General features: G+C 47.3%; 1 protein-coding gene across 4 annotated transcripts; it reads right to left on the bottom strand.

The window, feature by feature from the left end:
* Positions 1-12,687: 12,687 nt before the first annotated feature.
* On the bottom strand, positions 12,688-17,217 carry LOC105709186 (granulysin). 4 transcript variants are annotated; one of them, XM_064377801.1, is made up of 5 exons: positions 17,058-17,217; positions 16,111-16,214; positions 15,486-15,584; positions 13,863-14,046; positions 12,788-12,975 (listed from the first exon to the last, which is right to left on the bottom strand). In XM_064377801.1, the coding sequence occupies exons 1-5, from the start codon at positions 17,107-17,109 to the stop codon at positions 12,965-12,967; spliced, it is 450 nt and encodes a 149-aa protein (XP_064233871.1). In that variant the 5' UTR covers positions 17,110-17,217; the 3' UTR covers positions 12,788-12,964. The 4 variants fall into 4 exon arrangements, with proteins under 4 accessions (XP_064233872.1, XP_064233871.1, XP_064233873.1 ...); XM_064377803.1 differs by having other exon boundaries at positions 13,875-14,046; XM_064377804.1 differs by having other exon boundaries at positions 15,486-15,560.
* Positions 17,218-17,696: the final 479 nt, after the last annotated feature.

Genomic DNA, 17,696 nt, shown 5'->3' with positions numbered 1-17,696 from the left:
ATACCAATAACAATTTGTGAAGAAGCAGGGCGGGGTGATGGGAGCCCAGAGGGTCCATGTCCTGTGGTCCACACCCCATCCCCACACAACTAGAATGTGGGGTTGCTGGAGGCCAGACAGCTGCCGGGGTGCCTGGGGTGTGCTAATGGAGGGAGAAGCCCCTACCGTTGGGGATCAGGCAGGGCCCTTGCTTGTAAGCATCCCCATCCCTCTGCCTCTCCTCTCCCCGGGTGTCCAGGCTGATGCTGTTCTTGGCCGCATCCTCATTCACGCGTTCTCCCAGCTACCAGATTTAGCAAACAAAAATTCCTGATTCCCAGTTAAATTTGAATATGATGAAGAATAAATAATTTAGTACAAGTATGTTCTAAATATTGCATGGGACATACATATACTAAAAATTATTGCCTGGTGTGGTGGCTCAAGCCTGTTACACCAGCACTTTGAGAAACCAAGCTGAGTGGATCGCTTGAGCTCAGGAGTTTGAGACCAACCAGGCTGGCAACATAGAGACTCCCATCTCTACAAAACATCTTTTAAAATCAGCCAGTGGGGGTTTGGAGTGGTGGAAAAAAGCCAGGCATGGTGGCACATGCCTGTAGTCCCAGCTACTCAGGAGGCTGAGGCAGGAGGATCGCTTGAGCCCAGAAGGTCAAGGCTGCAGTGAGCCGTGATTGCACCACTGCTCTCCAGACTGGGTGACACAGTGAGACCGTGTCTCAAAAAAAAAAAAAATTATTGTTTTCCTGAAATTCAAATTAAAGTGAGCATCTTATATTTTCTCTGGCAACCCTAACCCAGCCCCTTCCTGGCTCAGATAAGGAAACTGAGGCCTGAGAACAGGAAGTACTGACTTAAGCCATATGGCCTGCTGGGAACATAGCTGGGACCAGAAACTCGCCTCACTCTCCTTTGGAGGGTCCTTTATCTCAGGCTGATCAGATGGCTCAGGGACCCAGCCAGCACCAGTTGACACTCCTTCTTCAGCCCCTCCTGCCCTCAGATCCCCCTTAAATGTTATCTCATTATTTTACCTACCAAAGAATCCCTTCACCCACTGAGTCCCAAATTTTAGCCCAGTCTTTTTTTCTAAAAAATTGTATCCCTCCTGGGCTCATTCAGGGCCCTGCTCTCCACTCTGCTCCTTTTACTTTTTGGAGGCTGGAGTGCAGTGCAGTGGTGCAATCTCAGTTCACTGCAACCTCTGCCTCCTGAATTCAAGCAATTCTCCTGCTTCAGCCTCCCAAGCAGCTGGGACTACAGGTGCGCACCACCAGGACCAGCTAATTTTTGTGTTTTTTTTAGTAGAGATGGGGTTTCACCATATTGACCAGGCTGGTCTCGAGCTCCTGACCTCAAGTGGTCTGCCCATGTTGACCTCCCAAAGTGCTAAGATTACAGGCGTGGGCCACCGTGCCCAGCCTCCACTCTGCTTCTGCTGAGAAGGCAAATGATGGCAGAGTTCCAACACACGAAGGCCTCTCACAAGCTGGGGGCACCTTGAGCAAGGACTCCAGTTGCCCATCTGTAAAATGGGTGGTGTGTTCCTGGGTGTGAGGAAGCCGCGTAGTCTGTGATGTGCTGTGCAAAATAGGCTATTGTCACAGGTCAGCATTCCCAAAGTGGGCTCTGAAAAAACTGGCTCTGTGGGAGGCTGAAAGTGCTGTTGAGGAGAGCACGGGGTCCTGCCCTCAAGTGGAAATGCTGGGCTCACATGGTTCGCAGGCCTGCTTCCCGGGGCTCCTGGGTCCATTTAGCATGCCCGTGTTGGAATCCACAGTCTTTCCCCACATCCTTTGGTTTTGGGATGTGATTTTTTTTTTTTTTTTTTGGTGAGACAGTGTCTTGCTCTGTTGCCCAGGCTGGAGTGCAGTGGTGGGATCTCAGCTCACTGCAACCTCTGCCTCCCGGGTTCAAGTGATCCTTCCACCTCAGCCTCCTGAGCAACTGGGACTACAGCTGCATACCACCATGCCCACATAATTTTAAAACTTTTTTTTGTAGAGACAGGGTCCCATTATATTGCCCTGGCTGGTCTCCAGCTCTTGGGCTCCAGCGATCCTCCCTCCACCTCTCAAACTGCCGTGACTACAGGCGTGAGCCACCGTACCTGCCCTTTGTGATGTGATTCTTGATGGATTAATGACAAGTAGCTGACCTGGTCACCCTCTGAGGCTGGAGTGACCAGGGGCGCTATTAGCCTAGCAACCTCTGGAGCCTTGGTGGCAGCTGTCATGGGAGCAGAAAACAGACAGACAGTCGGGCCCCACCCCAGAGATGCAGCCTGAGCTCCTTCTCCTGCTCACTTCCTCTCCAGCTCAGAAAGAGGGGTGGGGGGCAGAATCGAGAGTGAGAAAAGCAGCTTTGCAAAAGGCACCCCCTGAGGGATCAGACCAAACTGAGAAGAAGGAGATCCTTGAATCCTTTCTGGCTGTTCACCCCTCCCCCAGGAAGACAGACACACTCACATGCACACATACTCCCAAACACATCCACATCACACACTAATACACACACACAGACACACACACAGTAACCCTCTCTCCAAAATACACACATTCACACACACTCACAGACTCAGACACACTCCCAAACACCCATACACTTACATACAATTACAAACTAACTTGAAGTCACACACTCTCACTCACACACACACTCCACACTGTTATTCCTGCCCATGTGAAAGCCACTGAGTGTTGGACTAAGAAACATGGACATTAAGCATTTTAAGCACTTTTGGTCTCTTATTTTTATTTTTATTGAAAACAATGTAATCAGGGTAAGAAAAAAATAAAAACCACTTATAAGCTCATCAAACAGATACAAGCCTATTAAGATTTATAATACTCTTTTATACTTTTAAATGCATAGGTTATGTATACATACACTATATTTATGTATATATACACATAAACAGGTGATTACGATAACAACTATTTTTTAATCTTAATTATTTAATTTTATTTTTATTTTTTGTATAGATGGGGCCTGGCTATATTTCCCAGGCTGGACTCTTAACTCCAGGCCTCAGCTGAATCTCCTGTCTTGACCTCCCAAAGTGCTCAGCCAAAAACTATTTTTGTTTTATTTTATTTTTTAAATTCAATTTAATTTATTTATTTTTGAAATAGGGTCTCAGTGTGTCACCCAGGTTGGAGTGCAATGACATGATCATAGCTCACTGCAGCCTTGAACTCCTGGTCTCAAGGAATCCTCCCACATCAGCTTCCCAAGTAGCTGCGAATACAGGCACACATGACCACACTCAGCTAATTTTTTTTTTTTTTGTAGAGTTCAGGCCTTGCTATTGTTGCCCAGGCTCGTCTCAAACTCTTGGGCAATGAGTGATCCTCCTGCCTCAGACTCCCAAAGTGCTGAGAATACAGATGGGAGTCATCCCAGGCTACATGGCTTTGATCATGGGGAAAATGGAAAGAGTGAAGCAGAAAGACGTGGTACCTGTACAGGAAAAGCAGATCTTTCCAGGGACTCTCAGCCTCCACCTCAATGATCTGAACTGTGTCAGTGATGACCCCAGCTGCAAAGGGCAATAGGAAGGGAGTCTTTTGCTGGACCTTCACTGACACTTTGCTTTTTTTTGTTATTTGTTTTTTGTTTTTCTTTTTCTTTTTTGAGACAGAGTTTCACTCTTGTCACCCAGGCTGGAGTGCAATGGCGTGATCTCAGCTCACTGCAACCTCCTCCTCTCCGGTTCAAGTGATTCTTCTGTCTCAGCCCCCTGAGTAGCTGGGATTATAGGTGCCCACCATGCCCAGCTAAATTTTGTATTTTTAGTAGAGACAGGGTTTCACCATGTTGGCCAGGCTGCTCTCCAACTCCTGACCTCAGGTGATCCAACTGCCTCAGCTTCCCAAAGGGTTGGGATTACAGGCGTGAGCCACTGCGCCCGGCCACCATTGACACTTTGAACAAAATTGGTATTCTGCAAGAGAGGATGAGAGGGAATGGGAATCCTATAGGCAATGGCAGCGTCAGCTACTGCAGGACACACACATATATATGTATATATGTATATATATACACACACACACACACACACAAGTTCTTGCTCTGTCCCTCAGGCTAGAATGCAGTAGTGCAATCACAGATCACTTCAGCTCGGTCTCCAGAAATCCCCCCACCTCAGCCTCTCAAGTAGATGAGACCACAGGTGCTTGCCACTACCACGCTGCTGATTTTAAAATTTTTGGTAGAGATGGGTCTCCATATGTTGCCCAGGCTGGTCTTGAACTCCCAGACTCAAGCAATCCTCCCACCTTGGCCTCCAAAGCTAAGATTATAAGCATGAGCAACAATTCCTGGACTTGTGACTGGTGTCTGAAGGGAGCAGCAAATTTGGGGACTGAGCCCCCACCTGTGGGATCTGACACTGTCTCCAGATAGATAGTGTCAGAATTGAGTTGGAGGACACCTAGCTGGTGTCCACTGCAGAACTCACTGCTTGCTTGCTGGCAGGGGAAAAATCCCACATATTTGGGAGTCACAGAAGTCTTCTGTGTTGATTGTTGTTGTGTTGGTGTAAAAGCAGAGGAAAAACGAGATTTGTTTTTCCACAAAAGGCATTGTTAAAAACAACAGCTCAGGGCTGGGCGCGGTGGCTCACGCCTGTAATCCCAGCACTTTGGGAGGCCTAGGCGGGTGGATCACGAGGTCAAGATGATCGAGACCATCCTGGTCAACATGGTGAAACCCCGTCTCTACTAAAAATACAAAAAATTAGCTGGGCATGGTGGCGCGTGCCTGTAATCCCAGCTACTCAGGAGGCTGAGGCAGGATAATTGCCTGAACCCAGGAGGCGGAGGTTGCGGTGAGCTGAAATCGCGCCATTGCACTCCAGCCTGGGTAACAAGAGCGAAACTCCGTCTTCAAAACAGAAAAAAAAACCAGCGCGATCAGCCAGGAATTAGCGTAGTTTACCAGTTAGGTGTGGTCAGAGAAAAAACCAGATAAGAGAGCCCTGTCAAAGCCACTGTCATCACAGGATGGCTGCGGTACACTCAACGCAACACTCCTAAAGGTGCAACATCAGAGGCTTCACACTCTGGGGGTGGGAGAAATTCACTAAAATAATCCAACCAGTCACTAAACAACTAAACAAGTAAATAACGGTATCAAGCTTGGAGTAGCGGCAGGGGATGCCCAGCAGCCAGATATGTGACAATAGATTATCTAAAATGCCCAGTTTCCAAAAGAAACTTATGAGACATAAAAAGAAATAAGAAAGAGTGATCCATACACAGAAAAAAAAAAAATCAGGAAGAGAAACTGCCTGTGAAAGCAACCAGGTAGCAGATTTAACAGATTTCCTAGCAGCCATTATAAATAGGGTCAGAAAAAGCTAAAGAAATCGTGATTGAAGAAGTAAAGATATGCCGGTAATGTCTCATCAAATAGAAATACTAATACAGAGATAAAATTATTTTTTAAGAAAGAATCAAATGAAAAGTCTGGAGTTGAAAAGTACAATAACTAGCTGGGCGTGGTGGCTCCCATCTGTAATCCCAGCACTTTGAGAGGTCAGGGTGGGTGGATCACCTGAGGTCAGGAGCTTGAGACCAGCCTGGCCAACATGGTGAAACCCCATCTCCACTAAAAACACAAAAATTAGGAGTGATGGTGCACACCTGTAATCCCAGCTACTCGGGAGGCTGAGGCAGGAGAATCGCCTGAACCAAGGAGGCAGAGGCTGCAGTGAGCTAAAATCGCACCACTACACTCTAGCCTGGCAGACAAGAACAAAACTCCATCTTGAAGAAGAAGAAGGAGGAGGAGGAGGAGGAGGAGGAAGAGGACTAAAATGGAAAATTCCCCAGTGGAGCTCAACAGTAAATTTGAACAATCAGAAGAAAGAATTAGCCAACTTGAAGATATTAATAAATCAATAGAGATTATACAATCCAAAGAGCAGAGAGAAAATAGAATGAAGAAAAATAAACAGAGCCTCAGAGGACTGGTACACCATGAGAATGCCAACATATGTATAGCAGCATACAGAAGAGAAGGAGACAGAGAACGCAACAGAAAAAAGTATGTGAAGAAATAATAGCTGAAAATGTCACAAATTTATTGAAAGACAATTTACATACCCAGGAAACTCAATAAACTCCAAATAGGATACATGCAAAGAGATCCCCAGATAAATACAACACATTACAAATGCTGAAAGTCACCAGGCCCAGTGGCTCACACCTGCAATCTCAGCAATTTGGGAGGCCGAGGCAGGTGGATCAACTGAGGTCAGGAGTTCGAGACCAGTCTGACTAACATGGTGAAGCCCCATCTCTACTAAAAGTACAAAAAGTAATTCGCCGGGCATGGTCATGGGTATCTGTAATCCCATCTACTCAGGAGACTAAGGCAGGAGAATCGCTTGAATGAAGGAAGTGGAGATTGCAGTGAGCTGAGGTCATGCCACTGCACTCCAGCCTGGATGACAGAGCAAGACTCTGTGAAAGAAAGAAAGAGAGAGAGACAAAAAGATGAAAGAAAGAAAGAAGGAAGGAAGGGAAATAGAGGAAGGAAGGGATGGAGGGAGGGAAGGAGGAGGGAGGGAGGGAAAGAAAGCCAAATAGAGGGAGAAAATCTTGACAGCAGCAAAACAACTCATCACTTACAAGGGAACGCCCAATTATTAATAGGTGCCTTCTCATCAGTAACAGTAAAGTCCAGATGAGTCCAGAGAGCAGTGGGAAAACACACCTCCAGGATAGACTGTGTGCTAGCCCATAAAACAAACCTCAATAAGTTAAAAAGGATACAAATAATACAAAATATGTTCTCTGACCACAATGGAATAAAACTAGTAATCAGTAATAAAAACAAGTTTGGGAAACGCACAAATATGTGGAAATTAAACAACACACTCCCAAATAACCAATGGATTAAGGAACGACCAAGAGGGAAATTAGAAAATACCTTGAGGCAAAAGAAATGAAGACACAACACAACACACCAAAACTCACAGGATGTAGCTTAAGCAGTGCCAAAACGGAAATCTGTAGCTGTAAATGCCTATATTGAAAAAGAGGAAGATTTCAAATCTTCCTCTTACAAATCCCACTTTAAGACACTGGAAAAAGACTGGGTACAGTGGTTCACATCTGTAGTCTCAGCACTTTGGAAGGCCAATGCAGGAAGATGATTTGAGGCCAGGAGTTCAAACCCAACCTGGGCAACATAGCGAGACCTAGCTCATTAAAAAAAAAAAAAAAAAAAAAAAGTGAATTGGGGAGCATGGTGGCCTGTGCCTGTAATCCTAGCTACTTGGGAGTCTGAGGCAGGAAGATTGCTTGAGCTCAGGAGTTCAAGGTTACAATGGAAAAAAAAGACATGAAAAAGAGCAAATTGAACCTGAAGCAAGCAGAAAAAAAGGGAAATCAAAAAATTGTAGTGGAAGTGTGGAAATTATTAAAATGGAGACTAGAAACAATATTCGAGAATAAGAAATAAAACCAAAAGTGGGTTCTTTGAAAAGGCAAGTCTTTAGTTAGACTGACCACAATAAAAAGAGAGAAGCTGCAAATTACTAGAATCAGAAATGAAGGAGGGGAAATTACAGCTGACCTTACAGAGAGAAAAAGGATATACTATTATGCTAATTAATTATGCTAATACCTTAGACAACTTAGAGTGAAATAAGCACAATCCTACAAAGACATAAATGACTGAAACGGATGCAAGAATAACAGAAAATCTGAATAGACGTATAATAAATAGATTGAATTAGTTAACAAAACAATGACCCACAAAGAAAATACCAAGCCAGATGTCTTCACTGGTGAATTCTATCAAATATTTAAAGAATTAATACCAATTCTTCAAAAATTCTCCCAAAAAATGGAAGAGAATGCCCTGATGCCAAAGCCAGGTGAAAACAGATGAAGACACCAAAAGAAAAAAACTACAGACCCATATCTCTTTTGAATACTGATGCAAAACTTTTCAAAAAAATCCTAGCCCCGGGTGTGCTGGCTCATGCCTGTAATCCCAGCACTTTGGGATGCTGAGGTTGGCAAAGCACAAGGTCAGGAGATCGAGACCATCCTGGCCAATATGGTAAAACCCTATCTCTACTAAAAATACAGAAATTAGCTGGATGTGGTGGTGTAGCCTATAGTCACAGCTACTCGGGAGGCTGAGGCAGGAGAATCACTTGAACCAAGGAGCTGAAAGTTGTGTGAGCCGAGATCATGCCACTGCACTCCAGCCTGGCAACAGAGCGAGACTCTGTCTCAAAAATATATATACATAAAAAATTCTAGCCAGCTGAATCCTGGTTCTATACCATTATATACCATGGTATATAATTGTTGCATCTTACTTGGTCATAGTATAAAAAACAATTATATACCATGACTAACTAATATTTATCCAGACATGCAAGGCAAATCAGTAAACAAAAGTCAATTCAGGAAATTCATCGTAATAAAAAGTGACAAACACATGATCCTCTCAATAGCAAAGAAACATCATTTGACAAAATTTAACATCTCTTCATGATAACACTCTCAACAGACTAGGAATAGAAGGGATCTTCCTCAACCCGATAAAGTGCATCTGTGAAAAACCCAGAACTGACTTCTTACTTAATGGTGAAAGACCAAATGCTTTCCCTGAGATAAGAGCAAGACAAGGACTGCTGCTCTGATAACTTCCGTTCAACATTGTACTGAAGATCCTAGCCAGGAAAATTAGGCAAGAAGATGAAATGAAATTCACAGTGGAAAGAGAGAAGTACTATGATCTCTATTTGCAGATAACATCATCCCATACATGTAAGGAATTTATTAAAATAATGAATCAAAAAGAAAAAGAAAAAAAAAGAATCAAAATTGAGATGTGTCTCAATGCCATAGACTTTTCTTCTCAATGATGACTCAGACTGCCCACCACTAGAGTTCATGGATCAAAACTAATCAGCGGCTGGAAGTGGCCTCTCACTCACTCACTCCTAGATGGCCTCATCCACACTTCAAATGTGTATTTTGGGCCAAATTCCCCTATTTGATATCTCACCTTGGAAATTTAACACTTAACCTTCACATGGCCAAAGCAGAGCTCTTCATTATTCCCTCCAAATCTACCCATCCACATGTCTCCTCCATCTCAGGAAATGGCACCACCATCCACCAATTTGCTAAGTCAAAATGCTACAAGTCACTTACTTTGATTTTGAAACAGTTTCAAATCTAGAGAAAAGTTGTGTCTTAGTCTATTTGTGTTGCTATAAAGGAACACCTGAGGCTGGATAATCTATAAAGAAAGGTTAGCTTGGCTCACAGTTCCTTAAGCTATACCAGAGGTGTGTCTCCAGCATGTGCATCTGGTGAGGGCCTCAAGCTGCTTCCACTTTGGGCCATGCGCAGTGGCTCACACCTGGAATCCCAACTCTTTGGGAGAACAAGCGGGACGGATCACTTGAAGTCAGGAGTTCAAGACCAGCCTGGCCAACATAGAGAAACACCGACTCTACTAAAAATATAAAAATTCACCAAGCGTGGTAGTAGGGGCCTATAGTCCCAGCTACTGCGGAGGCTGAGGCAGGGGCATCACTTGGACCCAGGAACCTGGGAGCTATAGGTTGCACCAACCACTGCACTCCAGCCTAGGTGACAGAGCAAGACTCCGTCTCAAAACAAAAAGGTGTTTCCACTTATGGCAAAAGGGAAAGGGAGAGAGTGTGTGCAGAGGTCACACAGTGAGAAAAGAAGAGAGAGGAGATTTAACAAGCAACTCTCACGGAAACTAATTTAACAAGCAGCTCTCACAGAAACTAACAGAGCAAGAACTCACTCATTACCGCAAGAATTCAGGGATCCACCTCCATGACTCAAACACCTCCCACCAGGTACCACCTCCAATACTGGGGGTCACATTTCTACATGAAGTTTGGAAGTTGCATTCTTGCAGCTTGCTATAGAGTTTGGAGATTTCACCTTCCAAACCTCCCAGTGTAAACAGGGGCACCTATTTACCCTTAAATAGCATTGCCCACTGTTAACACTTTACCACAGGGATGTGGCATATGCCTTATCACACTCATTCTTTGCGTCCGTATTGCCTTTTTTTCTGAATCGTTTCACTGTAATTGCAGATGTGATGTCCTATTACTCTTTGAATACTTTAGTGTATATTTTCTAACAAGGACACTGCCATACATAACCATAGTACAACCACCAAAATCAGAAATTCACATTGAAAGAATACTGCCATCACAGATTCCAGTCCCATTTTATCAGTTCCCCCAGTTATGTTCTTTATAGGTCTGGATCCAAACTAGAACCATGTGCTGCAATCAGTTGTCATGCTTCCTTCTGTCTGGAACAGTTCTTCAATCTTTATTTGTCTTTTGTTACCTTGACATTTTTGAAGAGGACGGGCTAGAGCGCAGTGGCTCACACCTGTAATCCCAGCACTTTGAGAGGCCAAGGCAGGCAGATGACTTGAAGTCAGGAGTTTGAGACCAACCTGGCCAACATAGCGAAACGCCCTCTCTACAAAAAAATACAAAACTAGCCAGGTATGGTGGTACATTCCTGTAATCCCAAGCTACTCAGGAGGCTGAGGCAGAAGAATCACTTGAACCCAGGAGGCAGAGGTTGCAGTGAGCCAAGATCACACAACTGGGAGCCTGGGTGAGATAGTGAGACTCAGCCTCAGAAAAAAAAAAAAAAAAAGAGGAAAAGGAAAAGAGGACAGGCTAAGTACTTTGTAAAATGTCAGTTCGGGTTTGCTCTGATGTTTCCTCACGATTTTTGAGTTTTCAGCAGGAACAATAGAAAAGTCGTATTGTATTTCTCTCAGAGCATTATATATTATGAGGCCCATGATATTGACTTGCCCCATGAGAGGTGGCATTCACTTTCATCAGCTGACAGCTTTCTCCACTGACAGGTTAACTAATAATGGAATGTATTAATTGATATCTTATTATTGAGCCAGGCACAGTGCTGCACACGTGTACACCTGTACTCCCAGCTACTCTGGAGGCTGAGGTGAGAGGATCCCTTGAGGCCAGGAGTTTGAGGATGCAGTGTGCTAAGATCATGCCTGAGAAGAGCCACAGCACTCCAGCCTGGGAGATAAAGAGAGACTCTGTCTCTAAAAGAATAAACATGTTGACACAGCACAGTGGCTCACATCTGTAATCCCAGTACTTTGGGAGGCAGAGGCAGGCAGATCACCTGAGGTCAGGAGTTCAAGATCAGCCTGATCAACATGAAGAAACCCCATCTCTATTAAAAAATCAAAATTAGCCAGGCGTGGTGGTTCAGGCCTGTAATCCCAGCTACTCAGGAGGCTGAGGCAGGAGAATTGCTTGAACCCAGGAGGCAGAGGTTGTAGTGAGCCGAGATCGTGCCACTGCACACCAGTCTGGGCAACAGAGTGAGACTCTGTCTTAAAAATAAATAAAGGTGGTTACCGATAAAAGTTTTTCTTCCCCGTCTTAAAAATTAATAATAAAGATTTGATCAGAAAAAAGAAGAAAAATAAATAAATAAATACTTTTTAAAAATCAAGTTAGTAAGTATTTGATGTACTAACTATAACAAATACGTTAGTAGGATATACTTTGCAACTAGGTCTACATTTATTATCTGTCATTGTATTGTAAGGTAGCATTTTTTCTTTTCCTTGTTTATTTATTCATGTATTATTTGTATTTATATGAACTCATGGATTCTACTTTATTCAATGGATTACAATCTGTTCTTGTCATCTATTCTGAGGCTCAAATAGTCCCAGATTTGGCATCAGTAGTCCCCTTGAACAACTTCTTTGATTGAACCCAGAATAACACATCATTCTCCTCGAGGGGCCAGCATCCATTTTTCCCTCTTCCAACCAGCAGCAGCCCAGATTTTCATGTTTATTGTCAACCAAGTGATTGGGTTGGGATGGACCCCACCTCAGCCCCAGGGGTGTGCCCTGCTCAGCTTAAGCCAATCAGTGTATGCCATTATTCTCCAGAACACAGTGATTGGTCAGAGAGTGGGTAAATAACCTGTGAGAACTGGCCAATGAGAACTGAGGAGATATCTGATAGGACTTCTGGGAAAGAAGCTTCCTATCTCATTCCAAGGGAGCTCTCTCCCTCTGATGGATGCACTGTAAAGATGTGAGGTGTGGGCCTGTTGAAGCCATTTCTGCTGCCAAGAGAGAAGCGAACCTGAAGACAATTTCAATATACAGAGGTCAGGAGAATGAAAAATTGCAATAAAACAGGACTGGGGCTCTGGTGATGCCACACATTTCTGGATCGTTCTGTGCCTGAACATATCTGTGGACTGCTTAATGATTTGAACCAGTAAATTACCTTTTCAGAATTGGTGGAGACTTCTGTTGCTTGCCACCAAAGGACCCTAAGTGATACACTCCCTCGAAACAGCAAAGGAAGGCTGCCTGTGGCAGGCAAGAAGCAAGAGGATGGGTTATATTCCTTTCCACCAAAACAAAACAAAACAAAACAAAACAAAAAACCTCTAACCCTGCTGGTCTCCCCCTCTAGTCTGAGAGCTTCTGGAGACATAGCCACTGTGTGTCCCGGCCTCTGGGAATAATTCATGGCTGTGGTGAGTGCTCAGTAAGCATGTCATGACTAACTGCATGAGGGCTGTTAAGGTTGTCTGGTTCACCATTAAATCCATAGCATCTACAACAGTGTATGGGACACACAACAGACATTTATTGAAGGACTGCACAGCTCACCCCAGCATGCCACTGACACCCACCCCAAATCCACCAAAGAAAAGTAAGCTTCAGCTAAAATCTTGCTTGACATTTTATTCTCCTGAGAGTGGAGGGCAGCAGAGGGAGTCGGGAGAGGGAGACTGGAGAGGGGATTCTGAACCGAGGAAGGAGGAGCCAGCGGAGTCTGCTGAGGTTCCCGGGATCTGAGGACAGGAGCCTGTGCTTCTTCCACAGGACAGGGCGAGAGGACTCAGAGAGGACCTGGAGCGGAGAGAAGAGCCAGCTGTGGGCAGGTGTGGTGGATGCCCAAGGAAAAGCAGGCACTCAGAATGTTATTTGCTTAAGGTCCCACAGCCACCTGCCCCTGCTGAGGACACCCAGTGGCACATCCAGGAAGCCAGTCGGGAGCCTGAGCAGGTTGTAAGGCCTTGAAGAGAAAAGCCACAAGCGCCAATGACAGGAAATGGTGGGGACCCTGATCTGCAAGCATAAAGTCCCAGAGCATCAGCAAGTGCCAACTGAGCTGCCAGAGCCAATCACCGAGGCCCCTTTCTGGCCCCGTTTCCTTCAGCTGAGGCCTGTTGTCTCGGGGCAAGCCTGGGCAGCCATGGAGGGAGAGGCCTGGAGCTCCCCAGCCTGAAGGGATTCCCTAGCCCAGCTCTCAGGGTCCAGGGTTGTGGGGGAGGATGTGGCCCCAGCTCCTGACCCCAGGGGCCTGTGCTGGACTGGGGATTGGAGTTTGAGTGGGGGGTCTGATGACCTTGAATAGCTCCAGTCTGAGGACATTTCCTCAGGGTCAGGTCCATACACATGGTGACCTCCTTCAATTCTCATTCTAATCCATCAGAAATCAGGATTGCTGTCTCCCCTTCACAGATGAAGATACTGAAGCTCAGAGAGGTCAAGTTATTTGCTTAAGGTCACACAGCCAGGGAGAGATGGAGACCAGATTTTACTCCATGACCACCTGTGTCTGAAGCCCAAGCTCTAATCAGTATTTCTCAAACATTTCTAACTAAAATCCATCTGCTCAATTCTCCACACTTTCCCGTGCTGGGAGGTAGGGGAGTAATGTGTCCTAAGAAGGCAGCTTTGATGTATCCTGGGGGAAGCTGTCTCCAACCCTCAGGAGGTGCCCCTGCTCTCACCTCTGCACTCACCCACAGAAGGCTTGCATATCCTGATGTCCACACAGATCTCTTGGGCAGTTTTTCTGCCCATGATGTACTGGATAAGTCTAGGCAGGTACCTCCTGATGGTCTTTAGGCAGAAGTCACGCCGTCGTGGCTCCATCCTCCTGCACAGCCGGGTTGCAGCATCGGAAATGTTTTCCTGCAGCAGTAGTGCCATGGCAGGCATGGTTATAGGGTGAGTCCTGTCCAGATCTGGCACCCTGCAGGTTCCAGCAGCCCTGGCAATGGGAGTACTGGGCAAGGAGACAGTGCCTGGTGCCCATGGGGTCAGAGACATGTAGAGGCAGGGCTCAGCTCCTACTCCCAGTTCCCAAGGCCTGGCACAAGCCTGGCCATGTAGGGCTCCTGAGACAAGGACCATTACCCTGCTGGGGCCTGAGCCCCCTGTGCACCTGTCCCTGCCTTCTGAGTGAAGAATGCTTCCCATGGCTACCAGGCACACATTAAATGCTCTGCCATGTAGCTAGCTGGGTCCAGGACCTGGCTGGGGACTCTAGCTAGAGGGGGTGCATAGGGAAGACTGGTGGGGGTTGGGGGGATGGTCAGAGCGTGGAGTCTTGGCTCATTTGGTTTTGAAGTCTCTTCTATGCCATCCCAGGGGAGGAGGATGAATCTGGGTATCCAGGGCTGACTGTGAGCCTGCAGTGCCCGGAGGCTGAGTAGTTTGAGGGAGCAGATGACGGGGAAGGAGGGACAGTGAAACAATCATTCTTGGTAGTAGCTCAGTCATTTGTTAAGCATTTACTCAGTGCTGGACATGGAGTGAAGCACATCCCAGCCTTCAGCTCTTGTAAAAAGCTTCGGCAGCCAGGCCCGTTGACTCAGGCCTGTAATCCCAGCACTTTGGGAGGCTGAGGCAGGTGGATGACTTCAGCTCAGAAGTTGGAGACCAGCCTGGGCAACACAGTGAGACCTCGTCTCTACAAAAGTACAAAAATTAGCTGGGCATGGTGGTGCACACCTGGAGTCCAGCTATTCAAAGAGCTCAAGCAGGAGAATTGCTTGGGCCAGGGAGGTAGAGTTTGCAGTGAGCCGAGATCGCACCACTGCACTCTAGCCAGGGTCACAGAGTAACATCCCATCTCAAAAAAAAAAAGCTTTGACAACTGGCAACATAGGGACTATATCCATCCCATTTCAAAGATAAGATAACTGAGGCTCAGAAAGTGGAAGTGACTTGACCAAGGCCATGTGGCTTGGAAGCAGCAGATCTGGGATTTATCAATCCTGACCCAGGCCTCTTTGGGAACCAGCTTCTCAAAGCTCTGCCTTGGACACAAATGTTAGGGCTTTAGGGGAAGATTCCTAACTTCTCTGGGACAAGCCCTCTTTGAGGATACGTGATGAAAACCATGTATACTCTGCCCTCTGACTTACACAGTTCCAGAGAGTCACAAACAATTTCACAAGCACTCTGAAATTCATGCACAGACACATGGGGCTCACAGCTTCCCTTCTACGAAGCCCTCCCCAGGGCCACTGTGCAGGGTGCCCTGGGCTCCCCCACCCCCATCCTGGTCACAGGCTGACCCCTCCATTGAGCGGCAGACAGGAGGCCCCGTGGCCCCTCGGCCTCACCTTGGTGGGCTCCTTCACCATGTCCTTCAGTGTCTGGATCATCCTCAGACAGGTCTTGCAGCGGAAGCCCAGCTTCTGTGTTTTGGTGAACAGATCACCCTGTCAAGAAAAAAAGCCCCTTATGGTGGTCTCTCAGACTCTCTAGGAGCGTGTGAAAGTGCCCAAGGAAGGGCCCTTGGTGTTTCTGAGGCCGGAGGGAACGTCTGTGATCTCTGCCCAGAGCACGAATACATTGAAGGCCTGAACTGGCTGCCTGGCCCCTGCCCACCTTTCTGCTTGTCTTAGAGGCACACAGAACCTGCCTCCCACACCCCTAGGACTTTCCCAGCCCTGCACTTGCCCCTCTCCTGTTGAGGAACTTCCAGGGGGAGTCTGCCTATTTGGGTTCTGCAACCCTAGGCTCCTTGAAGGGTGAGACCCCAGAGGATCCCCTTGGGGGAGTCTACCAGGTGTCTGTACTCTCCTGGCCAGACGTGAATTCAACAAAACCAGCATCTTCTGAAACACTCCAGCTTCCACCCCCATCTCCTCCCCATTAGAGAGTTCCAGCCCTCACCCCAGGAGCCACCCAGGGAGGAAGGAAAGGAGAGGGACTGTGGGAGGTGAGCAGAGAGCCAACATGTACCTGGGGTCCCTCCTGGGCCAGGCATGGGCAGGATTGCTCCTTGTCACCCAGGTGGGCTGTCACCAGGTCATAGTACTCAGGGCTCAGACGAGAGATGACCAGACCTGAAGAAGAAGGCATTTCAGCTTTCCCACCACAGGTGGAAGGAGAGGAAAAGCCCATTCTCCTGTCTGTTGGGAGCCAAGGAGGTGGCCAGGGCCCAGGACAGGAGCTGGGCCTTGTAGGGGGCCAGGAGACCTGTCCACACGCTCTGCCCTGGAGCCACTCTGACCCACTCTCAGCACAAACACATATTTTCACATTCCTAGAAAGCCAGGAGGGGGAGACTCTCCCTTCTCCTCTGTTCCCCCAGCAACAAAGGTTTGGGGATCAGTTTGTCTAGAAACTTCCCCCATCTCCTTTCAGGAGATTTTCTTTTTTTACCTTCCATCCAGATGGCCCAGCCAAATCCACTCTCCCTTCCAGGAGTGTCCTTGCCCTTGGGGCTCACGCTGACCCCAAGGCCTGGGAGAGAGCAGGCTGCAGGGGGCAGGAAGTCTGCCTTGAACAGGGAAGAGACCCCCTTCTCTCACCAACCCTCACAATTTTAGCCAGTGTGGGCCCAAGGAATAGCAGACCCACCGACGAGGGCCAATGGCCTTCACCCCACAGATGTGGGGGCAGGGGCTTGGGAGGGAAAGGGGGGTCCCAGGCCACAAGTGTGGCCAGTGGAGTTAGGACCAGAATCCCCAGCCTGTCTCTCTCCTCAACCAGGCCACTGACAGGCTGGGCGGCACACTGGGCTAAGCCTGGCTCTGAGGGGATGGCCGGGCCTCCATGAGTGGGGAGAAAACTGGGGAGAGTCAAGGGTACCTGGGTGCACACAGAGCCCATGCTCCGGGTTCAACCAGCCTGAGTGTGCGGGGCTAGGAGGGCCATTAGGATTGATCCCAAGGGGAAGGCCTTACCTGGGTTGCCCAGGAGCATGGCAGCAAGGAGCAGGAGGGCCCAGGTAGCCATGGTGGGGCGGCTGCTGAGATGTCCTCCACACCCTGTGTTATGGGCAGGGAGACTGCAGCCTAACCTTTCTCAGGTCCTGCTCTTTTTGTATGTCACCTCCACGTGTCACTGGGTTTACCACAAATACCAATAACAATTTGTGAACAAACAGGTCGATGTGGTGGGAGCCCAGAGGGTCCATGTCCTGTGGTCCACACCCCATCCCCACACAGCTAGAATGTGGGGTTGCTGGAGGCCAGGCAGCTGCCGGGGTGCCTGGGGTGTGCTAATGGAGGGAGAAGCCCCTGTCGTTGGGGATCAGGCAGGGCCCTTGCTTGTAAGCATCCCCATCCCTCTGCCTCTCCTCTCCCCGGGTGTCCAGGCTGATGCTGTTCTTGGCCGCATCCTCATTCACGCGTTCTCCCAGCTACCAGATTTAGCAAACAAAAATTCCTGATTCCCAGTTAAATTTGAATATTATGAAGAATAAATAATTTAGTACAAGTATGTTCTAAATATTGCATGGGACATACGTGTATGAAAAATTATTGCCTGGTGTGGTGGCTCAAGCCTGCTACACCAGCACTTTGAGAAACCAAGCTGAGTGG

Source organism: Aotus nancymaae, unplaced genomic scaffold (genome assembly GCF_030222135.1).
Source record: "Aotus nancymaae isolate 86718 unplaced genomic scaffold, 86718_ANA_hifiasm-v0.15.2.pri h1tg000017l, whole genome shotgun sequence".
NCBI lineage: Eukaryota > Metazoa > Chordata > Mammalia > Primates > Aotidae > Aotus > Aotus nancymaae.
The sequence above is the reverse complement of the archived record's forward strand: the minus strand, read 5'-3'. Positions and strand labels throughout refer to the sequence as shown.

What these genes read in the sequence shown, in the direction of transcription:
- LOC105709186 (XM_064377801.1), bottom strand. Translation starts at nt 17,109, where the DNA reads ATGGCTACCTGGGCCCTCCTGCTCCTTGCTGCCATGCTCCTGGGCAAC. An exon ending in TGGCCCAGGAGGGACCCCAG is followed by an intron (nt 15,585 to 16,110) that starts GTACATGTTGGC and finishes TTTTCTTGACAG; the next exon opens with GGTGATCTGTTCACCAAAAC. An exon ending in TGGTGAAGGAGCCCACCAAG is followed by an intron (nt 14,047 to 15,485) that starts GTGAGGCCGAGG and finishes CTACTGCTGCAG; the next exon opens with GAAAACATTTCCGATGCTGC.